Source organism: Serinus canaria, chromosome 3 (assembly GCF_022539315.1).
Source record: "Serinus canaria isolate serCan28SL12 chromosome 3, serCan2020, whole genome shotgun sequence".
Lineage (NCBI taxonomy): Eukaryota > Metazoa > Chordata > Aves > Passeriformes > Fringillidae > Serinus > Serinus canaria.
Window position 1 is genome coordinate 39,081,739 of NC_066316.1, and position 25,150 is coordinate 39,106,888.

The window sequence follows — 25,150 nt, forward strand, 5'->3', positions numbered from 1 at the left end:
ACTGCATGGAGCAAAATATAGAAATTGTGAAGGATTTCTATATTCTGGATTCAGTACAATATTTCTTCTGGCACTCACCCAAGGTTCTCCACATTGATTTTTTTTTTTCTCAGAGCTTATACAGGAAGCCAAAAAACCTTTACATTGAACCCAGAAGCAAACTGATCACAAGCCAAAGATAAGTCCTCTCTCTGCAGCTATCTGAACCATTATAGCAGCATTTATTGAGTGCCTTTATTTTTCTGGTTTTAATCTGCACAGTGCTGACAGCTCCAGAAAGATCTTTCTTAATGGACTTCAATAGTGATGCAGTGCTAAACTTATATATAGCACCTGCCACAATAAGGCTTCCCAGTAGAGTTCCCAAAGAATAGAGTATAAAGCTTCTGCCTTCATAAGCCAAAGGCAAGGCTCAAGAGAACAAAATTAGGTTTAGCTTTTAAAATATTGACAAACTTGACATTATTAATTTCAAGAGGTGAATTCATCACTGCTGGAATCGATTGCAAGGGAGAAACCAGGGAAGGATCAGCAGAGATAGTATTGGTCAGGTCACAGCCACACACCTACATGGGAACCCAGGAATGAAAACCTTTGTTCAATGTGCAGCAATTGCATGTTTACAGCTGTTTAACCCACTGCAATTAAAATCAGTCATCCAGGAAAGCAAGAAGAACTCTGAAGTCAGACTCGCTGTATGTCATTTTGAGCTTTCATGCAGTACCGTCTATGCAATGGTCTCAAAGCATTCTACAACTTTTAAGAGGTTACATCTCTCTGAGAGCAAAAACATTAAAGGTATTGCAAACCAAGACACATAAAGATCAAGTGATCTGTGGTAATTAATTCACAGTAGCACCAATAGCAGAAACTCAGGAACTTAGGTTCTCAGATTCCCCATCTGTCACTTAGTCAACAAAGCTTCCTGAAACTCCAAGAGAACAATGTGTTCCATGAATAACCTCTCTTTCACTTTGGTCCTAATCCTAAGAATGGATGGATAGGTGTTATTAAGGCTAAGACAGCGTTAATAACTGAAGCTTTTAACTGGTATAAAGCAGGTGTCATTTCCTTTCATCAGTAGGATCCTGTGCTTTGAAAGACAAGAAAGCAGAAGAACCAGATCCTGTGTTTTCTGAGCAGACCAGTCTTTCAGGAATAAATTAGACATGTCAGGAACAATTTGCAGACCACCTGAAGAAAGAATACAAGGAGATGCTGAAATGTTTAGAACACTTATAAACACATTTAAACAGATCCTGGTAAAAGATTTTACCTCATTTCATCAGAAGAGGAAAGCTATTTCCTAGCTGTCTGCATGAGCTGATGGAAACTGCTTCTGAACAGTGACTACAAAGTTCAAAACAGGTCACACTTTCCAGCAGGAAACAGGGCACATGCTGACTTAGTGTTACAACTAATAGATACTTATTTTTAGTTCCATATCTTTCAAAGTTAAATGCATCTTCAATTGATTATAGCTATTTTCTTATTCTCAAGTTACTTATCACATGTCTAATAAATCTGTGAGCACCAATCTGTGCATCAAGCTACAAGCTCCCATTCGAAACTCCTTGAATATTTTTTTTATAATGGCAATAAATGTTTTTGATTCAGACAGCATAAGTAACTGCATCTTACTGATATTATGCAGAACTGAGCTTGGAATAAGGCATTTTTATTTCTCTGCTGTAAGACTGTCCTCCATGATTCTCAAACCATTCTCAGACATTTTGCTGGCAGGCAAAACGTGACATGTAAAATCAGCTACTGGAAGGAAATGGTATGACTGGGCAAAAAGTATGCACCAAAAAAAGGGAAAAAAGAGCTCTTCTCTGAAGGAGAAAGTTTATAACCAAACTCAATGGAAAAAAAATAGTCTGGGGATCCAAACTATTCTTATCATCCAAAATGGGAGGTCCATCCTTCCCAAGGTCATTCTCACTTTCTGCCTCCTATGAAGTCCATTTACAATCTTTTTCTGAATGTTCATTGAAGGTGTGAAGAGGGAAATATCTCTGACTGAGCTATGTCTAGCTAGGAACCAATTCGCACCTTTCACCTAATCCACAAATTTGCAGCATCACTTCTTTACACATAAGGGCAGAGCATTTGACTGTGGAAACCAAAATGCTAACTTGGTGCCCTTGGGCTGTCCTACTATTTTTTTTTTGCTGTCGGGACAATACAGCTGGGTAAGTCAGATAACAAATATCAAAGGCCCAGTTCTGTCACTTTATGAAAATATGGGAGTACTGACAGTGCTATCCAATGAAGAAGGTACATCTTTGGATTAAACAGATCCAAGATATGAAGTATTAGTGGATTTGGATGAGAAAATGATGAAGAGATATGTCATCCCAAATGCCTAAGCCCCACAAAGATATAGCATAAAACATGAGGCACAGTCAAGCTCCCCTTGGTTCATGCATTAGCTTGCATGAGCTGGGAAAGAGGCATCATAAGAAAAGAAAGAGTATGCTACCTTTCATATCCAAAGCTGGGGCAAACAGTCATCAAGAAGCAGTTGATGCTGGTTCTGATAAAGGAGGAGATCAGTCTAGGCTAGGTCATGGAGCAAAGGATCAGACAGCAAAGGGGACAAAGAATACTCAGTAGTATTTTATAGGGGTGACAATGTCTAATAGGGTGGCACTTCCTGAGAGACACTGCCCCCCAGGCAGAGAGTTTGGTGGGGGACTGAGAAGCAGCTTTAGCAGCTTGCAGGAAGGAGAATGAATGATCACAGTTTTTTGCTAGGTTTTGTCCAGGGTTGGCATGGCATGGGACAACAAGAGAGGGGAAAGGAAGTTTAATAAATGGGTACTTTAGCTTGGGGCTTTTAGTGGTTTTGTACCTGTAGAGGATTTTATGTGTTTCATTCAGGAGCCCAGTACTTTTGGGCACTGTCACAACATAACCTACATAGGCAGTTCTGCCTTGATAAAGTTACCAGCCAGGACAGGGAGCCAGAAGAGATCAATATATAATGTGGGAGTCATCAGCAAGCCACCTGCTTAACCAACGTCTAGCAGCCTGTCGCCTGAAATAGAATACAGGAGACTAACACGGGTGCAAGAGATTCTGCAGTAAATAATTATGGATTAAGCTACAGCTAACTACTGGTACTTTGTCTCTCATCCATTTTTGTACTGCCTTACACATGGTTCATGCATTTTACTTCAATCTCCAGAAAAAGAGAAAGCTAGACATAGACCTTTTGCAGGGGTACAAATTAGAGCCTAGGTTTCAGCGTAAGCTGAACCCAAACTGAACACAGTTGAAACCTAGACAGCAGAGTTTAATTTTAGTAGTCCTTCAATGCCATCACATCTCCTAAGCCTGTATTTTCCAGACTCTCTATTGCCCCTGCTTTTCCTCCAACTTACTAGAAGCCACCTGCTTGTTTCTAGCAAAGCTGAAACCCAAAATATCACAACATTCTCCATTACTTCACTGCTCAGATCTCTTCAACAGCCTAAAAAGAGACTACCTGAATGGACTACTTGCTGGGCTGTATGCTCAGTCCTGGGTGCTCACTTGTGAGAGAAGGAGAAACAAAGTGGTTTGGGTAAGCATGCTGACACCTGCATGGGAAAATGGTAAAGGAAAGGCTTGGGAAGATGTATGTCCTGCTTTGGGGCAGGTTAAATACAATTAGACCACCTCACTATCTGCTTTACAAGGCAATGTACCACAACAGCAAGAGCTGCCATTAAGCTGTCCCAGAGCATGGTGACTGACAAGGCACAATGACAAATATTGAAACAGGATCAAAGCAGAGAGAGCAGAGTCCTTGTGAGAGCCCTTGGCAACAGGGGGACCAAGAAAACAAGAATAGACCTTGGGACAGATTGTGTGATTAAGTGGAGCTGGAGATAATTGTGTTTTAAAGATCTCCTGGGGAATGCGCTCAGAATAAATGCAGCAGCAGAGCTGGATCTGTAGCTGTGTATAAAGCAACTGATGTATTTTTCAGCATAAGACAGGAAATGGAGAACCATGGTCTACATGAGTTCATCTCTGTTGAGCAGGTCAGCATGCTGTTAACCAGATGTGCTGATACCAGTGATGCAACATTGTCCCTTACAGGTCCCAGGGCTATACTGAATGAAAACATTGACAGGAATACTAGTCTCCAAAGGTTATTGTTCACAGTCTGCTATTTGGAAATAATGCAGAAAGCTGGAGGAGAAATAATTTTTAACCATCTTCTGGTTCTTGGTTTCAGCACTACCTGGATGTTCACTCCCTTTATTCCTTATTCTTCCTGACTACTGACAGTGTGCCTACCTTTTTTTTTTTAACCAGAGGGCAAATTTGTGACAAGCTCTGATATTCACAAGCAGGATGAATGTCCAACAGCTGCCAGCAAGCTCTCCCTATTCATTCATGTGATGATCAGTCAACAGGTGCTGAAACCTGTTGCCCATGCATGTGTACAAACTAGCAAAGCTTTGAACTCCTTACTGAAGACATCTGATCTTCTCATAGATGTTATGCAGATGCACTGTGTTCCAGTAAAGATGAGCTGTTTCCAGTGGGCTTTGCTAGCAGCATGGCCATGCCTTCAGTGCACCAGATGTGTGCACTAGCAGCAGCTCAAAATATGAAAACCACTGGCTCCCAGGTACTTAGATTTCAGCATTTAACTTCTGGGACCAAAGCAATGCAGTCTGCTTTTCTTTAAAAAGAAATAACCTGCTTTCAGTTTCAGCAGTACAGCCTCCCTTGCCTGGTTGCTGGAGCCCTTTTACCCAGCGCAGCCAAGGGCCTGGGGAACGACCCTGAGTGAGAGCAGCTATTGCCCCCTCTGCAGTAAATCAGCATTGCCAGAAAGTGTGACAGAGTCTCACTGTGTGGCCTTCTGGAAGTAGGGAGGTGATGGGCCCATCCCAGAAAGGCAGAGAGGCACCTCTGAGAGTGAGTAATGGCTATCAACACCTACTCCCAGTCATGCTCTTGAAGGACTGATCACAGAAGTGAATGAGCAACAGTACTTCACTAATAAGCATAGGCAGCTCACACCTCAGAGCTGTTGTCTATAAATTGCCTTCAAAAGGCAGTAGAAGTTCCTGAATAGGAAGATTTTCAAGATTTTCTTTGATCAGGACAGCAGAAAGCTTTCTTCCTTAGTGAAATTATTAGGCCTGTGCTGACACAGTCTTTATCCAGCCTTGACAATGGATAATAGAATTGGAAAACAAAGCAGCTTGTCCCAGATCCTATTTTGAGGTGTTGAACTGTCACATTTTTTCAGAAATAGAAGTCATTACAGACAAAGCCACTCTGACCGCTTTTCCATTGGTCTTCTTAAACCTCTCATGTTAACCACTGCTGGGGGGGTTAATAAAGAAATTAATAAACTCAGCAGGTAACACAAGTGACAGTCCCAGCAACACAGACAAGCTTCAGGGGGCTAATTGTGACAAGTAAGGGCTGGAGGATCCCTGCTCAGAAGTCTTTCCATTTTTGTATTGCTTGCTAAGTCCTCACTGATAACTTCTTCTTTCCTATCCTCCTGTTACTCCTTTCTCCATTGTTATGGTTTCTCTCTGTGGGATCTCACGGAACTATTTTCAGCTTGTTAACCATTGACCTGCCCCATGTTCCACCTCTTCCTGTCAGCAATCTTCAAGATGTACCCTGTAAGCTGTTCTTCTGTTGAAAAGTTGTCTGTAAAATGCAATAATCTTCCTGAAACCGATATGCAAACCCCAACAGAGATTTATTCTTTCTCTCCTGCATGCATAGTTTAGACATACAGGACCACCCTGTGTTTCATTCCTGTGCCAGCACTCGGCTCCACACTTGAGTGTAGGCATTTGCACTGGTCTTCTAGCCAGACTCTTACTCCACTCACACCCTCAATCTATCCTACAAATCCTCACATTTGGAGCCCATACAGGCCAGACTCACTGCTGAAGTCAAAGATGCATTTGAGTTGCTGGAATGGTAAGCTGACCTTCAGAAAATGAAGAAGCTGCAGTGGGCCCATTTCCATCTCCTCTCCCCACTCTGAGACCTCTACCTCCCTCACCCATACACAAACACTGACAAACCCTCCCACCTGCTCTTAGGAAATCCTCTCTCTCACAGTAGCTGTATGACTGGGGCCACCAATGTACTTGCTATGTTACAGGCTATGAAATCTGGGATGAGAGTCCCAAAGACTTTGAGACAAGGCTTGCCATGCCTGCTGCTCTGGGTAGGAAAAGGATGGCTTCTCCTTGTATTATGGGGAGATAGCATCTCCCTTCCTCCACCCAGCAGTGGCCCCACACCATGCAGACCATTCCTCTTTTTGCACTGCTGGTACCATCAACAGAGTTGTGCAGTAGCACAGTAAGGATCGGCAGCTGGAGTTTCCCAGCTGCTCCCACTGGAGCTTGTGGTCATGAAGTTCAGGTGCTGCAGCCTGTCTCTGATCCAGACTGCTCTCCACTTTCCATCCCAACTACAGTGTTGTTGTGCAGATCAATTTCTTTTGCAGCTGGGCCAAGGTTTGTCACCATGGCTGGTATCTTGTCAGAAGCATCTCCCTAAATAATGCTTCACTTCCAGACTGTGAGTTCTAACTCCCTTGGTCCCCTGGAAACCATCATTTCATGGCTTGCTGCTTGGATTTCTTGTCTGTTTCTTTGCTGTCTAGGTTCTCCTCAAATTTCTCAACTGACTGAAACAAAATGTGGCATCCGGGCTTTAGCAGTAGTCTGCTAGAGTGAAATACTTTGCAGCTTGACAGAGGGGGGTACAGAAATCCCCTGCTGAGTTTCTAAGGAAAATTCAAAGCCTCAGCATTCTCCTTACCTTCAACAAGCACTATTTCCTCACTCTTGGGCAAATACTCCAGCTCCTCCAAACTGCAGCAGCAGTTCTGCCCTTCGGGTGAAGACTCCTTCAGATCTCAGTGTTTTCAGCCCAGGGAGAGGAGAGTAGAGCACACTGCCCCAGGTATGTTACTTCAAGAGGCAGGACAGGATTCTCCAGCAGCCCCTCACCAATTTGCCTCCTCTTCAGTATCTATTCAAGGCCTGTGCTGGCCTGGGGACCACTAAGCTGGTCAGGGCCCCCACCTCCTCCAACTTTTCCTGCTTGTATCTTGCCATCAACTTGATGTGACAGGCAGAGTGTGAAACTCCTGGGGCTCTCTGGAGGTGTGACTCCCCACCTGGAGGCAGAAGGTGACACACATTTAACAGGATGGGCAGAAGGTTTGAGGACCACCACAAGCACTGGTCAGCCTAGCAGATGTTGCTGTATGGCATGATAGCTGTGGTTGGCTAAACAACCTTCCTGCAAATCCAGGAGTCTCCCCTGTCATTTCCAGCCCACAGCAGGAGAAATGCATCTCAGAGGAACAGCAAGGGAACTGAGCACAAATGTGGTAGCTCAGTTACATGGCATAAAGGAAAGCTGTCAGTGTGCACACAGCAGGGGAAACTGTGCCATGGGTACAACTGTTAACACTTTAAACTTGTTTTATAACAGGATCAGACAAATTTGAAACAGCTGCTCTGTATGCTCTTCATTTCCAGTTGCAATGTATTTTTTTTCCTTGCTGTAAAAGAAATTGGTGCTGCTGCTGTTTACAAAATTACCCGAGCGGCACTTATGACTTCTAACTTCTGATCTTGCTGTGATCACATGGATACCATAAACGGCGTGATCAGGGTTTGCTCTGCTAACGTTGGTGCCACAGCCCTGAAAAAGCAAAATGCTGGATACATTATGGAGGGGAGCAGGCAGGGGCAGCAAGGGAGAACTGTCAGCTCTCATTTCACATTCTCTAAGACCTTTTGTCATTGAACTACCAAACACTTTCTCATGACGCCAAGCAATTAAGCCTCTCTGACACTGGAGTGTTTATGAGAGAATTACTGCTCATCTCAGCCATGCTCAGAAACACCAGGTCAGAAGTCAGAGAATTAATAAACCTATCGAGGTGCCAAGAAATATGTTCAGTTGCTGCGTCCCTGGGGCTGACATCTTCAGAGCAGTAGAGGAAAGAGCAGAAATAGCTTATATTCAAACAGATTACCAGGGGCAGGCACCTTCCAATCTAATGAAGGTGAACTTTTTCATATTTATACAAGATGAGAGTTTTATAATGCTTCTTTATCTGTGTTGCAGTAGGACTCAGAAGACATAGGTGCAGACAAGATCCCTTTGCACAAGGCATTACGAAATTCCTGAAGACAGGTAAAGAAAACAGAAAAAATATATAAATATTACTAATATTCTACCTTTCCATTTAACCATATTATTTCGGCCTAAACTGCTTTTATAAATGGAAGGACATGTATAGTGCTTTATTCTTTTTTTATCCCTGCAATCTATAAACCAAGTAGCTGCAGCAATGATATGAGACACCACTGTTAAGCAAACCTGGACACTGTGGCAGAAGAAGCAGGTCCTGGGAGGTGCTTATAGGAGCACCCAAGGCATGAGTTCTGCAAGACAGCACAGAACAGCACAGACTCTGCATCGGTTGCTATACTGGGAGTTGAGCAATGGGAATGCTATTACTAGATCTGCAGGTGCCTTCTTGTGACCCGAGGCAGCTTGTTTCACTTTCCAAAGCTGCTTTCCTCCTGGTAAAATTGTTGTCACAATGCTGACCTTTTTTTTTTTTTTTTTAAGAAGTACTGGATATCATTTGCTAAAAAGAACATTCAAAGGCTAAGATTGGTCTTTGCTGAGTCTGCCATCCAGCACCAGGAAATGCCTAGATGTCTAGGACAAATTCAGCATCATTACAGATTCATAAGCCTCATGGCTTCTCTAACAATAATGAAAGTCTCACTTATACAAAACATAGAACCATTGCATCATTTAGGTTGGAAAAGACCTTTAAGATCATTGTGTTCAATGATCAATCCAGCACTGCTGCTAAGCCATATCCCAAAGTACCACATCTACACGTCTTTTAACACCTGCAGGTTTATTTTTGTGTGAGTGACTCCAGTATTAGTTGCTGTCACCATACTGTGTGAGGTCACTACTCAATTTTTTTTCTAGTCATCCTCACTCCTTCTACTAAATCATATCTAATGTTCTGATTTTTTTTTAATTTGAAATACATTATCTGACATTTTTAGACTAGCCTAGAATGTTTGTTTAATTGCACTCCAATTTTTCCACCTTTGTTTTTTTTCCAAGTGCCCTAGATTACATAAGAGGCAGGAAGGGGAAGAAATACATGTCTGAAAAAAAATAGTGTTATTAATTGCCTCTGGGTTAGTCATAATAATGCAAATTGCAACTGGTTAAGAATTTTCTCTTTAACCTTGGACCTTCCATCCAGCCATTAATTGCAAAGAAATGTCACTCTCTTAGTCACAGTAATAGCAACAGCAGCAGTTTTTCATTCTAAAATCACCATCCAATAAAGACTCCTTTACCAGAGTGCTGATGAGATTATTGTTTCCATTTGAGAAAACGAAACTGAGGCACAGAGAGACTCAAAAGAACCAGAAGAATGTCAAAGTCCCAACTCCAATTTCTGTGTTGTAACTATTTAAACTTGTCCTTTAGTTTTCAAGCTTATGTTTTATGCTTTAAAAAGACACAGCTACAAAAACCTCCTAATTTGCATGACTCATAAATTGATAATTCATGGCTGATATTTTGATTTTTTCTTTTTTTGCTTTGTCAACAAGCAATGTTGAGAGCCAAGATGAGCTCACTTGCTTTTTTTAATCTGGAGACTTCCTTGGAGCAGCAAAGAAAACTGAGCTGGATTCATTGAGGCCAAGCCAGAGGCTAAGGTGCGGGCACTTCTCTCTTCAGACAGATTGCACTGACACCTATCTTAAACTGAATGAGTAAGCAAAGGCTGAAGCATTCAGCTGGATCACACCCTGCCAGGCCAGGTGCATAGAAAACCCAAGGTATGTGTTTCAAATGGAGAAAATGAGGTGAGCTATGCAGCAAAGAGCAGGCACTTGCAAGCCTGGCAGCCTCAGTCCTGATTCAGCCAGCCTTTGGCATGGATCAGTCACTTTTTCTGGGATCAGATCTATGTTGCTGACTTGCTGCAGGTTAATGCCTTCACGGTCTGCAGTCCGTGCCCTGGGCTCTAGTGAATCATCATAATTGTTCACTTTTATTGTTTGCTATGGCTAGAGCTCAGACATGTCCTCTCCACTGCCCCTTCCCACATGCTCATTTTATTTTGCAGCCTCAGTACAGGTTTTAACAAGAATGATCTTCCAAAAGAAAAGACTTCACTAAGAATATCTGCCAATTGAATAGGAATTAAAAAGTGGTGATTATTTCAATCAGTTCAAGAGTCTCTCAAACAAACTGGCATCACGAGTCACTTTTATCATTTCATGGTAATTTAGATCTCAAGATGAGAAGGAAAATGTACAATACTTGTGACATTCTCCACCTGCTCCACTTTATGGTAGTGCACATGTATTTCAGTCAGGCAATCATGTTTATACTAAAATAAACCACCCCCAAATGTTCTGATTATATACAGGTACAAACTTTTCTAGCATAGTAAGAAAAAAAAGGGAGCTCTTGAGAAACAATGGTATTTAATTGATGCTTCTAAATTTGGTGGAGTTGTGCCTCCTGATTTTGTGAGGTCTATTATGTCATCTAATCCTGCAATGGGGTCCTGCTGAGAATGAGCTAGAAATGAACCTCAGCGAGAGGTTAAAATCAGACTTTACCATGAGAACACTTTCTGCATGTGTCCTAAGTATTTATCTCCTTAGAAACATGTTTCTATTTTTTACTAAATTCTGTGTGTCCTGCTAGTAAATACCTTCTATTTTTGGCGACAATTTTAAGTAAGAATGTATGATTATAATCTCTCCCCAAATGGCCAGACAGTAAACATTAGATTTTTCAAGTATTTCAGCATCTGCAGCCTGTATTTTGGCTGCTTTTCTCTGTATTCTCTGAATTGTCTGCAAAAATATGCCTGGAGAATAGCTGCAGGGTCACTCATTAAAAAGGATTAGCACCTTCCACATCTCTTTCATGCATTCAGATGCACAGAACTAAAACAGCATGAGTTGTTTCTCTTGTTATGTACTTAAAACTGTTGCTCACTATTCCAGGCATCACTCTTCTCCAAATTACCTTCCCATCACTCAGGAGGTTTTTCCCCCCACCTAATGTATGTTTACAATGCATGTTTGCTTCCAGAGGCTGAAACATGCTTTGCTGTATCTGGACCATTTGATAACTTTCTGCATATGAATATTCCCAGCCCTGGAACCAACTAATATGCTACCTATTCCTCTATGTATTTCCTAAGTGCTGTTCATCCATTTGTCTGTGGATGCCTGTACATTATTGAGAAAGCGTCCAGGGCCTGGAATCTGGATCAAAAAAGCCAGAGAAAATATCAGCACAGAAACTCCTCAGGGGCCAGAGGCCTGGCTCAAGAGGAGATCTGTTGGAAGTTGGATCTGAATGGAGGTTGCAATGCCCTGTTCATGACAGCATTAATTTTAGATCAGCTGAACCAGTTTTCTCCTTGCCAGCCTCTAAAGAAGCGTCGCTCAGCCATACTTCCCCTTGCTGCCACATTTCAACACAAAAACACTTTCTGGTGGTTGCAAATGGATGGATGTGATTAGCAGACACATGACACAAATCAAAACATTAAAGGGTTTAGAAAAACACACACAGATTAACATACTGAATTTTCAGGAAACAATGCTGAACTGATACATTGGTAATTTTCTGTTGTCTAGACAAAGTAGGAAATATCACAAATATACAAAACCAGTGTTGCAAAGGTCATACTTAAAAAAGGCCAAATACATTATTACAAACATGGCATGAAATCAAAGCACATCCTTCCCTCTTCTGGATCCCATAGTATTCAACTGTACTATAATCCTGAAGCCTATCATGTGTGTCCCTGAGATTATTCTTCCTTAGGGCATTAGTAGCAGCCAGTTAGTTGTTTGTGTATCTTCACTGGCAGCATGCTTAATAAGTGTTTGCTTTGTGTAACAGCATTGTCCCTAAATTCATGTTTTTCTTGTGTTTAACTTTGGAGTGAAGTACCACACCCTTGCAGGGTTTTTAAAAATCTGAACTGCTTGGGAAACTGGAATTTTGACATAATCCCAACATCACTTTACAAAATTATAGAATGGCCTGGGTTGGAAGGGACTTAAAGAGACATCATTTAATTCCATCTAATTCCAACCCCCCTGCCACAGGCAGGGATGCATTCCACTAGACCAAGCTGCTCAGAGCCCCATCCAAGCTGGCCTCAAACACTCTCAGGGGTGGAGCATCCACAGTTTCTCCAGGCAACCTGTTCCAGTGCCATACCACTCTCACAGTTAAATATTCTTTTTGTACTATCTAATCTAAATCCACTGTCAGTTTAAAGCCATTCCCCCTTGTTCTTGTCCCTACATGCCTATGTAAACAGACTCCATCTTTCTTCTAGGCTCCCTCCAGGTGATGGAAGCCAAGGTTTATTTGAAGCGATGCAGAAGTACTGAGTAGAGAGACTGCTTCTGCACAACATTTGTAACAGTTGAACGCTAACTCAGTAGGAGCTTACCTTAATAGAAATTATAGACATAAAACCTATTAGATCATCTTTAAGAAGCCACTTCTTATCTGAGGGCAGTTTAGAGCCTCTGGTAATAGTGCAGGTAACCAGCACGAAAGGGACCATTTCAGTTTCCAGCTGACTTAGTGGCTCAAAGGGCTGAGTTAACAAGGCATAGGACACTTTTTTTGCACATACTCGCTTCTCTTGATACCCTCAGGAGTGTTGCCTCAGCAGTTCAGCTTTGTCCTCAGAGAGCTTTGCCAAGGGACAGCCCTGGTGCTGGTCAGTGCACATGGTGGTTTGCAGCCACAGACACTCCTGAGAAGGCAGAGAGTTGCAGTTGGGAGCCAGGTAACCCCAGACTAGAATGGTTTGAAAAAATCACCACCATTAGTAAACTGTCATGAACCAGCCTTTTCACAAGAAGTCTTGTTTGCATGATTTCAATTAAATTCCAACTTTATTAAAAAGTTTTAAGCATGTGTGTATATGTACTTTGTCATTCCTTTTTTTCTGTCATTAATTTATTTGACAGAAGATGCTTTAGGAAGCTTAATACCAAAGCCATAATATCTTTGTCAGAATTAATTAGTTGTTCACAAAGATTCACGTACTCTGAACTTTGTTAAGAATGTTTATTATTTTCAAAGTTTAATAACCTTGGTTTTAAGTGCAAAGCAAAAGTCAAAGTATACGACAGGCAACAGCAATCAGGAATAGATCAAAATTTCCCCTTCATTAATGCCACACCAGTATTTTCCTACACATTTCCCACTCATATCTGAAACTTCTGGCAGGGAGGGGTGGGGGTGGTCAGCACTATTTCCATTTCACAAACAAAGCCAGGGTACAGAGAGTGCAAGGCTGTAACTTGCTCAATACTATTGGCTAAACCAGAAGTACAATCCCCATTACTCAGCCCTCGAGTCCAGGTGCTGGAAATTCCCCTCTCCTTTCCTGTCCGTCAAAGGGCGGCAGCCAGTAATGACCGTGCCAGCTGTGTTCTTCATGTGTCCATGCCATCCCTTACCTCTTGCAGGTCCCAGAGAACGGGGCCGGCGCGGCCTGCCTTCTCCCGGCTGCGGCCAGCCCACAGCCCCGCGTCCTCACGCAGCTGCTGGTGTTCACCGCAGGCCAGGAGAACCCTGAGTACGTCAAACACGTACACGGCTTTTGTTCGCACTGAGGGAACCGAGGACGAACATCTACAAGCTAAGAAGACAAACAGAAGACCAAGCGTCGCCCTCGGGGCCCTCCAGACCTCTCTCCAAGCGGAGCCCAAAGGGAACAAGTCCCTGTCCTCACCCTGCACCGCACCGGAGCCCCCCAGAGCCGCCCGGCCTCCAGGGAGAGCTCCCGAGCGCGCACAACCGGCCTGGCCCCGGCACACTGCGCTGGCAGCAACCAGGACAAGTGAAAGATATTGAATAGCCCTCCTCGGCGAAGCAGGTCCCGGCACAGCGGGAGCGGCAGCCCGGGACGGGCCCGGCTCGGCCCCCGGGACCCGCTCCCTCCAACAGACTTCCGCGTCAGGGGCCCGTCGGCGCATGTGCGAGAGGCACCGGCATTTCCCCCCCCCCACCCCGCCGGCCGTCCCTGGCTGTACCACTGTGTGCCCAACATATGGGTAGAGACAAAAGAAGGCAGCGGCACCAGGCAGCTCTGCGGGCCTCAGCCCCGCCTGGGACTTGTTACTGAGAATCCTATTCTCTTCTCGAGCCTATGGGTGCCCTCCAAACTCGCTTCTCACCCAGTTGCCGCACGCGATCCGCCCCAACTTCCCCCGGGGATGTGCTGTGGTACATGCCGCTCCCAGCTGATTCGGTGGCTTGACGAAACCATCGCGCTCAGGACGGGGGGAGCCACGGTGCCGTAGGGGGGCACGCATTGTTGCGCGAGGGGCCGAGCGGCGCTCCGGGGAGGGCAGGCGCGCGCCGCTGTGGTACCGGGGCGGTCACCGGCACCGGTGGGCGGGCGGCGCCGTCGCACGGAGCTCCGCGTCCTCGTGCCGCCGCGTCTCCGCTCCCCTGCCCGCCCCATCGGCAGGGTGCGGCCGGGCCCCCCCGCGCCCTCCCCTCCACCGCCTCCCCAGTGGTGCCGCCCGGCTCCAGCTGACCGGCCTGGAATCCCGGCCGGGAGCCGCGCGCCCCCCGCCCGCCGCCGCCCCGCGCCCCGGCCCCACCATGGGAGACGCCGGCAGCGAGCGCAGCAAGGCGCCCAGCCTACCCCCGCGCTGCCCCTGCGGCTTCTGGGGGTGAGCCGGGCCCGGGGCTGGGCTGGGGCGGGGAGGGACGGAGGGGGGCGGGCGGCCAGGCGAAGGGCGAGGCGGCGGGGGGCCGCGGCCGGGCGCGGGGGGGAACGGGCCAGGTCGTAACCCCCGGCGGTCGCGGGGCCCGAGCCCGCAGCTCGCCGCGGGGAGGGGGCGGCCACGAGCCCCTGCCGGGCTGGGCCGCGGGGCTTTTCCCCCCTTCGGAAGAGGGGTGTCGCCGTGCCTGTGGGTGCCGGGTTCCGGGGGGCCCGGACCGCGGTGTTGGCTGCGGCCGCTGGCGAAGAGGCAGCGGGTGCCCCGGGGGGAGGCGGCTGCGCTGCCCCCGGGCGCGGAGGGGGAGGGGGTGCCGGAGCCGCCCGCGGCCCCCCCGCCGCACGGACACCGCGGCCTTCCCGGCAGCCCGGCGGGGGAGGCCTGACCGCTTCCCCGGGCACGCAGGTTTCCTGGAGAGGCCGCCCCTCCTCTGGGGCTGCGGGCTGCGCTCCGGGGCCTGCCTTTAGCTCCTCAAAGGCGCAGATGAGTAGTGCGGGCCCCTGGGTGCCCTGACGGGTGTCCCTGACACATCCCTGCCCTGTGCCCGGGAACCGGGAGCTGTCGCTGCGATTCACGCAGGGCAGCATAACTAATGAGGAAAAAAGGCTGAGGACAAAAACATACTTCTTTTTCCACCTTATGAAAGCGAAGTGGTCCATAATAGATAAGGCCCTTGTTAGCTGCTTGCTGATACCCTTTTAGGAAGAAGGAAGTAGGGGTCATGCCTGTTTGCCAAAGGTGAAAAAAAAAAAGTAAATCTGTTCCTTCCTAAACTGCCACCTCTAGGGTCGTGTCTGTTGAAGATATTTCCATTACTGATTTTTTTAAAAAAATCAGTTGTACCATGGGAGATGGTATTCTAGTAGAATCACATCGTTGTAAAATGTCTTACGTGTCTATCACAGCAACATTAGTCCCTAATGTTCTTATTTATGGAAAATTCATAGAGTATGTGACTAAATAGACTATTGAGGGCCCATCTGAGATTTACAGTTGTCTGTGATAGTACCTTCTTGGGATTTATGTCATGCAATTTAAGGTACTCTGGGGAAGTGGAGGCTGAGAGAAAAAAGATGCAATAAGAGTGATTTAGTGATGTCACTGTATGTTTGGTTGGTTCTTTGAAGTGGCAGGATTTTAAACGAAATCCCATTTTTTAGTATTGACAGAAACCTGAATTGCAACAAATGCCATGGCCCTGTTGGGAGTGATCTTGCAAGACAGATTATAAATACATAGTAAATTATTTATTTCTGTTATGCTAGGCTCCCATATTTGGGTCTGATATTTTTTGTAAAGTAGTGGAGAACAAGTTTTTGCTATCTCTAATGTAGTGCACTGACTTCTGTAACATGATACTTATGGGAGAATCGTAGAAAGTTGAAAGTGAACTTTTTCTTTGGGCTCGACTTCTTGGCTAGTTCAGCATGTTTTGATAATGAGAAGAAAATCTGGTGCTTTGTGTTCAAGGATCTGCTTAATGGTTACAGGAGGCTCTCAAGAAAAACCATTGCCTTTAAAGCTGATTTTTTTTAAACATGCTTCCTTTGCACAAGCACATATCAAATGGTTTTTTTTGCTCCCCCCTTTTTTTTTTCCTTCTGAATGCTATACGTGCAGGGGTGTTTTTGTATCATAATTTTGAAAGAAAGCAATGTGGAACAAAGCCCTCACTTTTCCCACTAATACAGTGAATGGATTAGCCTGTTTTCAGTCTCTTCAAGTGTCTGCCAGGTGCATTTCAATACACAGTGACAAAATAAGTATCTATTTTTCCACTTTTAAAAAATGGTCCTGTCAGTTTCCAGAGTTGATTGCTGTGCTTTTCAGTCCTGAAAAAGCTTAAGTGACTACATGACCTTATTTACCTAGGCCTTGCTAGTGCTTGAACGGATTGTCTGGTAAATCAGTGCAGATATGCCCTTCTATTGAAGTTGCATTCTCAGGAGTTCTTAAGCAACCCTTGCTCTAGGTAGGGTTATGACATGTTTTAAGACAGCATCTTACCTGTGACTTTCATGTCATCTTAATGTCTGTCAAGTCACGTTTTGGAACAACAGGGCCAGTACATTTAAAGCTATGAAAAGTTATGAAACTTGTAATTTGATGTAGTAGTTTCCATTGAATTTGTAAGTAATGAAGTGTAGAGGAGCAGTATTGCCTTATGTTTTTGGGTCCTTGTCAGTGCAATGGTTGAGAGCCCTTTCACAGTTCTTCTTGAGTGAGCCCAAGCCAGGTAAGCAGCAGAGCAATTTTGTATCTGGTGGGTCAAACAATAAGGTCTAGATTTTACCAAATATAAAAGATGATGCCTTTGTTTTTTTTTAAATTGATTTTATGTAATGCTTATAGGACTCTTTATAGTAAGATGCATGCTTTCTGCAGTAAGCCATAATGACAGGAAATATTAAGGAAAAGACTGAAAGAATTATTGAAATTGAAGTAAGCTATAGGTTACTGCGCTAAAGCTTGCCCATTGTTTGAACAGGGATAGAAGTAGCTCCAGAGACACGTGTTGATAGTGATGGCATGCAAAGAGATTACAGGAGCAGACTAGTATGTACTATTGCATTGAAGTTGGAGGGGTTCTTCTTTTAGAAGACTTGGGTTTATATTAGAAATTCAGATCCTCTAAGTTTCAAGAACCTCTAGAGACTGGAAAACTACTAAACTCTTGATGTTTCAAGATCTAAGAGACTGAAAAATGAACAGCTGAAAGAAGATACTTTTGAGTGAGGCTGTTAAGAACTTCTGAAACATCTGCTTAAGGTCAACAACTAACGTTTGCTTGCCTTTTGTTGAAGATCATGGTATCCATCCTTAAATCTGCAGACTCGCCCTTCTTTTTAGAATCTCCAGTCTGTTATTTCTGCTCGAGTAAAGTTTAAATGGAGCACTGAGATGATCTTGGTATTTTACAGAGTCATTTCACTTACCCAGATAATCTCAATTGGGAAACCTCATCAGTAGTCATGTTATTTATGAAAAATTCATACAATTTAGTGTTTGGAAATATTTTGCTCTCCTTTCTCCCTATTTTTATATCTTCAACTTCAGTCATTAGGAACCATCTCACTATTTACTGGAATAGTCTTAGTATACAAAGATTGGAAAGGGTTCAGTATGCAAGTTATGTTATATTTCTTCATCTGAAGTATGCTGTATTTAACTTCTGATTCTTATGACCTGGAAAATGCTTTCTTATTTTCCTGGTTAACAGACCAGATATTTATAGAATTGTGTAACGTTTATTTTTTCTTAAACTACTGGATTTCAGAAGCCTTTCCCTTATGGTGTATATGAGCTCAAGGTTGAAGATTTTATAAATACATTAAAATATTACTGGATGTATTATATTCCAGCTAAGCCTTTTTGCTTATTAGAGACGAGGCTGATTCTTTAATGGCCTACATGTTGGCAATTTCCCTTTGACTTTTAAAGATCTCCATGAAGGATTCCCTTGTGAGTGAAACCATCAGAGGCCTGGGATACTACTGTTAAATGGTTATATATAGTCCCATAGAGGGGACTTGTAAGCTGGTGTTAGCCTATACTGTGAAAAGAGTATGTCAGAGAGGGTAATACTTTTACAATTCTATTTGTACTGTAGTGACTGCTGCTTATCATTTTTATTGTCCAGACTGATACTGTACCACTGCATTTAGTGCCTGAGAACCAGAAAAGAAGGAAATATGTTAATAGACATAAAACAAATGAATTCCATTCTTGAAATGGTGGCAGCCAGCAGGAAGTTGATTGAAAACACAGTATGATTAGTTTCATCTCATCTTAGTTCTGGCAACTATAAGGTATGGTAGTCAGCTAAAACTGATAGCAATATTTTTTGAGAACATGCCAGCAGGGCTTTTGCAGGATGTTGCCATTTGGTCTGCCTTTTTCTGGCACTGCATGCATCGTATGTGTGATGAGACACTGTGCCCCAAGCATTCTGTGCAGGCCCAATTCAGAGTTTATTTCTGAGCCTGGATTTTTCAGTCACCTTTGTATCATCAGATCCTTGTCATGCCAATCTGGCTCTTTCCTCAATTTTGTTTGCTAAAATTAAACATTTGATGAAACGGTGAATCATTTAACTTAAGCATGATGAGTTTGTGAGTGTATATCACCAAAGCTTGCTTTTAGCTTCTAAACAAACAATGGTTATATATATGTGCCATTTAGAAGCCTCTTTTCTGACTAGTCTTTTCTTTACTTTTTTTGGTGATCACCACTATTCATTCCATAGGAACTCTCAGTGTTCGGTTTTAATAAACACTGTCTCATCTCACAGGCAGTGTAGGTCATTGTGAATGCATAATGCCTGCCTAAACCTAATTTTGCTTTAATTGTTGTTGCAACCTCATGTAGATGTTCCTAAATGAAGCTTGAGTAAACTGTTGAAATATGTATCTTTCCCTCTGAGAATCTGTTTTCACTGGGCTTGGATCATGCAGTTCCTCAGGCAGGCTTTCACTGGCTGGCACTTTGCATCAGATGCTGGACTAAGCCGTGAATTTGTCAGTTTATGTGAGACAGTGTACTCTATTTTGCTCTTAGATTAAGACTAAAAATACCTTAATATTCTAATTTGTTAATATAATGCATGAACTTATATAATACTCTGTTAAATTCTTGGGTAAAAGAACTTGAAGCAGTTTATATTTAAATCCAGCACTAACTGCTGTAATAATATATCTATTGGTCTGTTGCAGAAATAGAAGTGACAGATTATTTAACTGAGAAACAAAGATTGATGAGAAATTGATTTATTTACAACTTTCTTACAAAGTGCTACAGTGTATGATAAGGGATGTTGGAGAGGCACTGAAATTATTTGCCTAGATCCTAATTTTAGACGATACTGAGAATTATGAGATAGAGAAACTTCTGCCTGAGGAGAGAGAGGTGGTGAGGTATTGAGCTTTGTCATGTTCTCCATTTGAATAAAACTATGCTGGATAAAGAATGATTAGTTGTGATTTCTGTCAGTCATAATGCAACTAGAAGGACATGTCAAATAAAGTCAAAAAATATAAATTTTATCCACTTTTTTGTACAGTGAGCTCTTGCCTCTTGCAACTGCAGTTGCAAGGTACCACATTTTTGCTAAGTTTTCCATTTGCTGTAGAAGCTTACCTTGTGAAATGGGGCTTATTTGCACTTGAAGTAAAAGCAGATGAACTGGATTTAATACTTTAACTGTAATAAGCTCTTTTCTAGGAATGTAAAAACAACGCTTTCTTTTGCGGTACTTAATGGAATAGACAAAACAGAAAGGAGATTTTGTTACTTAATGAAAACCAGCTGTTCTGGATCAGACCAAAGATAGATCCAGCCCTATTTCTGATTTGGGTGATAAGTGATGCTGAGGGAATAAGCAAAGGACGGAGCAAGCATGCAGTGATGCTTATCTCGGTATACCTCCTTTGCTTCTGGCAGTCTGACATAAGGTTGTCCTCTGTTTTATAGATTTACAGCTTAGTAGGTCTTACCTATTTTTCAATAAATTTGCATAATGAATTGGTGAGGCCATATGTACTCTTGACCTTTAGAATATCCTGCAGGAAGATGTTTCATAATTTAACCATTCTCTCTGTGGGAAAAAAAAAGTAATTGATTTTGTTTCCTTTAAACTTGCTGTGTGATAATTCTAAGGAGTGAATAAATTCAAACAGCTGGTGTCTGAGGGCGTTTTATTTAAGAAGACCCAAAAATAGTCCTGCTTGATTAAAAATGTCTGTTAACTTAGTGCAGCCAGAATCTGAGGAAAAAGCCCTCTTGCTTAAACCATGAATTTATTCAAAATCTGTATATAAAATGTTTTATAAATATTTTCTGATTTTAAATGGGTGCTGTGTTAATTATAGACAGGCATATCCAACACCTTTTAATCTAATTGTAACTTCCTCATCAGTCAGAATGAAATTCACTATTGTAGCTGCTGTTCTTGCAAGTGGAACAAACAAGGAAGAAGTAGATTGTCCTCCTTTTTGAACTTGGAGGAGTTAAAAGTTACTGTGTCTAGGTCACCTTCCCAGTTTCTGTCTTGCTGTGTGACAGAACTTTATCGTGTCTTCTGTAAACTGTGATTAGTCAAAGCTATTACTGTTTGGGCAGTGCTGGCAGTTATTCCAGAATTAGTGCTGGGAAATACCTGTCTTAATGTTAATTAGTAAAATGTTGTATGGTACCATAGATGTGTTTTGTATAATGCTTCATTTTGATGGAGATGCTTTTGGTTATCAAAAGTTTCTGACGACAGGCCCAGTCAGTCAGAGCGTTATTATATAGGTATCAGTTTTGGGGAAATACTGCTGCTGATTTTATTTCCATAAATTTCAAACAATTTACCACTTCTGTTGAATTTTGATTTAATATTGTTGCTGCATGTGGGACAGCTGTTGAAGTTTCACGGTGGAACCCTCACGACTCTGTTGATATCAGTGATGCAAAACGTGAACTAGAGAGAATGATCCTTGATTGATGTATTTATTGGAGATGTCTGGTTTTGACTTGAATGTTTTCACTAACATGCTATGCCATTACTGGATTTTAATTTCTTTTCAAATTTGAAGTTAGTGAATATAAATAGGCACAGGCTTTCTTTACAGCCGGTGGGTAAAAATTATGAATGTGATATACTTTCTCAGCCAATTACTGCTTATATTCTTCAAAGTGAAAAATTTTGTTCATGCTTTCCCTCAAATATGTAAGCCTGACTGATGTAATTAGCATTGTACTTTAAAAATTATGACAAATGTCTTGTGAGTGTTGGATAGTATCTGATCTTGATTATGTTGAAACCCTTATTTGGGTTAAGATAAACTTCATATTCACTTTAGGCTAGTGAATTCCATTGATATTTTCTCCCTCTTTTTTTCTCCTTTTAAAACTGAAGTGTCAGAAATATTTCCTGTCTATTTGGAACAGGCAGGGCTCACTAGGATGGAATCCCTTTTTTGCTTTTGGAAGAAGAATTGAAAATCAGGCAGTAGCTGCAGCGTGAATCAACTTTTCTCAATGATAGATCTGTGAAGAAACTTAGGTTAGAGTAGCTACAGATACTAAAGTGGTATCTCCTCAGGACACTGATAAGGCCACATAACAAAATATTGTGTAGGATACTATATGCATTGAATAATAAATGCTTCTGACAAGAGAAACATTTATGTGAATGACCACAATGGTTTCAGGCTATGGCTGACATTAATGTACAGAAGTAGTGGGTTGGTATTTTTAGGTTATGCAAAAATGCCTAATCATTATCTTCTAATTTAAGATTTTGATGTAAAGCTATTTTTGTAATAGAGATGGGTCTTTTGTTTGAAATGGTGGAAAGTTTATATACTTAAAGAGTGTGGGGTTAAACTTCTAGTTTTTTTGACACTTTTTTGAAATCTTAAATGTCAAACAATGTATTGTAATGAATACCTCCATTAACTCTAAGTTATTCCTTACCTGTATTCAGGAAAATATAGTAGTTGAAGAGTTGCAGTATTCCAGGAGGAGAAGGAAGATGTTAACAGGTGTGAATACAGTGTGTTCACTTTCTGTTTATAGCATCTGACTAGTAGCATTGTGGTGGGTGCAGTACTTGCCTGTCCAGAGAAGTTGTGTTAGAAAATTGTCGATGGATTTTTACACTTAGTGTGTCATCTGGCGTCTTCCCTGCAGCAGAGAATGCTGCTCCATGCTCTGTATGAAAAACTTTTAGGTATCCTGTTTGATTCCATCTGTTTAATCTGGCCACCATTTGCATGCGCTGAACTTGAACAATATAAGTCAATGCAAGGAAGATTAATTTCAGTTTGTAAATATTGTAGTATTTTTATTAGTGTGTTAAGGAAGTTTTTTTCTAATATTACTTTCATCAGTGTTATGTCCTTTAATAAATGTACTTTGGCTAGTGTTGGCTTTCCAATGTTTGTGTGGTGTAATTAGAGACTCACTGAAAGTAATGAAAAATTTTGAATGGAGATAAAAACCAGTTTTCCTAAAATAATTTTAATAAGCAGTCAGACAAACAGAGAAAAAGAATTTGGTTGATGATTACTGTCTTTAGTTTATGGCTCTTTAGATTATATAGTGTCTAATGTTGGGTGAGTTGTTTATTTGAAGGCCTGTCTTAGTAATGTATATATTTAACTTCTGCTTGGTTGAATGTATTATTTAAGTTGAAAGTCCTATTTAAATACTAAGCATCTATGGAAGGGGGAGGAGAAAGGAGCACTGGATTTCAAGAAGTATTTAAAAAAACGAAAAGCAGGCTAGTTTCATGATAACCACTTAGTTGTGCCCTTGGAAAAGCAGAATCCAAGGTCATGTCCTCATTGACTTAATTGCTAAAACACAACCATCCTTCACAATATGACTGTGACTGACATCAGCTCTGTCGCCATAACTGCAGCATTTTTATCTCTAATTATTCAGAGGTCGCAGAGGAAACTGCATATATAAAGTATGCAAAATGCTGTGATTTAGCAAGAGTCCCTCAGTATTGGAAATTGTATTGTCCTCTAACTATTGATTAGGTGCTATTTTGGTCCAAGATAATGTCAATATTAAGGTGCCTGGCTTTTTGATAAATCAATTAAGTGTCTTTGAAACTTTTCTTTAACAAGTATCCACTGTTACCCAGTGAAATGCATTTTTTTACCTGAAGGAAGAAGAGTTCTAGGTTGGGTATTGCTGACATCAGTTTTCAGGACAAGCTGTTAGTAATGCTTGTTCATTGCTTAATGCTCTACTGTTACCTTTTCCTTAGTGATCTCCTTCAGTGAACTAATGGACAGTGATGGTTTCCAAAATTGTCTGGGTGTTGACAAATGCTTGCTTATTCATGCGGATAGGTTTCAAATGTTCCCCTGAATTGTCAACGTGTTTATGAATTTAAAATCTATTCATCTCTATTTTTAGAATAAACTTTTGACTGTGTACTTCCATGAAGGAATTTAAGCAATTATCATATAGTGTGTTTCCATAATGAAGATTCTCTCTAGTTTTAATTTGCAAGCATGTTAGTATAATTACTTCATTTTAATAGGAAAAAACAGTTGTAATTTAAATTTTTAAAATGCTCAGAATTTTACAATTAATTTTTAAAATGCTCAGAATTTTACAATCTTCTTCTTCAAAGAATTTAAAATTACATTTTAAATTCTTTGAAGAAGCTGAAATATTGGGTCTTTTTTTAATTTTTGTACATAGATGTGTGAATGAATGATCATTTTTGCTATAACTTAGAGCTTTTAGGATTAGTCCATATATACTCAGTACCTTCCCTAGGTGCTGACTCATTTTTGAAGTTCTGAAAGAAAGCAATTAACAATAATATTTACACACTTCAAATATATTTTTCTTGGCATTCAGGCTTTGTGATTAGTATGTCTTGGCAAAATAATTGAAATTAAACTTGCCTTGGAAATAATAATTAAGATGGAGCAGGTTGACTCCTTTTAATTTAGGAAAGTGGACTAACTCTGCTGCTTGTGTAATCCTGGTGTTGTCAAATACATGGAGTGTTTGTAACTCCTAGCATATTTATTTCGGAGTATAATTCCTTTCCAGAATCTATCATCAAGTTAGATGTTAGAATGCCTCTGCATATAGTGTTGAATATCACTATATCATTGTATATCACCAAATATATCACTAAATATTGCTGAATATCACTGTTGTATATTCTTCTCTTATTTTAACTGTAGTTTATTAGCAGTTGTTTTATTTAGGACACTGGATGTGTTCCTGTTTAACATTCTCTTGGGTACTGCTTTAGACATTTTGCTTTTGTGCTGATTTTTTTTTTTTTTTGAAACATCTCTTTATTACAAGACTTTAGAGACTATTAACCTGTAAAGATATTGGTAGTAGGATGTTCCTTTTTTAATAGAAGTCTCCTTCTCACACTTAAGTTTGGAAAGGATTTATTGCTATTTCTGCAGCTGATGCACTGTGTGACAGTCAGTCCTTGCTTTTCTCTGCATGGACTCTGTTTTCATTTGTGATCATATATTCCTCTTCATTCAATTCCACAGTACTTTATGAGCCTTGGATGAGAGATGTTGTATCAAGGACTATTTAGGAGCTAGGAGTATTTTCATTTAGAAATAGGTGTTTGTTTTAAATCAGAACTTGCTGTAGGACAAGATTGACCCATTGACATGTTGTTTCCCAGGTGGTTCATTTAGAAGGAAGTGTTTGTGGTGGGTGGAGGAAATCTCTTTCAATCAGAAGAGTTGCTATGCAATTAGAAGAGCAAGAACTGCCTGCATTACACATCTCTGAGTCTCAGGTGGTTTTGCAGC

The 25,150-nt window shown here is 41.8% G+C and overlaps 2 protein-coding genes across 11 annotated transcripts in view; one reads left to right on the top strand and one right to left on the bottom strand.

Annotated features, from left to right (window-relative positions):
• Positions 1-14,432, bottom strand: part of LOC108962386 (uncharacterized) — a 66,692-nt gene extending 52,260 nt beyond the window's left edge. For 2 of the 10 annotated variants that reach the window (XR_007777082.1, XR_007777081.1), the window contains exons 1-3: positions 13,575-14,113; positions 12,740-12,906; positions 6,811-7,171 (exon numbers count right to left, since the gene is read on the bottom strand). Coding sequence is in view for 4 of the 10 variants with exons in the window: in XM_030236413.2 (XP_030092273.2) it covers positions 12,772-12,906; positions 13,575-14,093 (654 nt within the window). In the remaining 6 variants the exon portion in view is untranslated. Of the gene's footprint in view, positions 1-6,810; positions 7,172-10,350; positions 12,907-13,160; positions 14,114-14,294 lie in introns of those variants that run through there. The other 8 variants (XR_007777085.1, XM_050972147.1, XR_007777083.1 and 5 more) reach the window with 8 other exon arrangements.
• Positions 14,433-14,597: 165 nt separating this feature from the next.
• Positions 14,598-25,150, top strand: part of ZFAND3 (zinc finger AN1-type containing 3) — a 135,171-nt gene continuing 124,618 nt past the window's right edge. Inside the window, exon 1 of the mRNA XM_030235827.2 lies at positions 14,598-14,798. Within this exon, the coding sequence (XP_030091687.1) occupies positions 14,728-14,798 (71 nt within the window). The 5' untranslated portion in view covers positions 14,598-14,727. The remainder of the gene's footprint in view (positions 14,799-25,150) is intronic.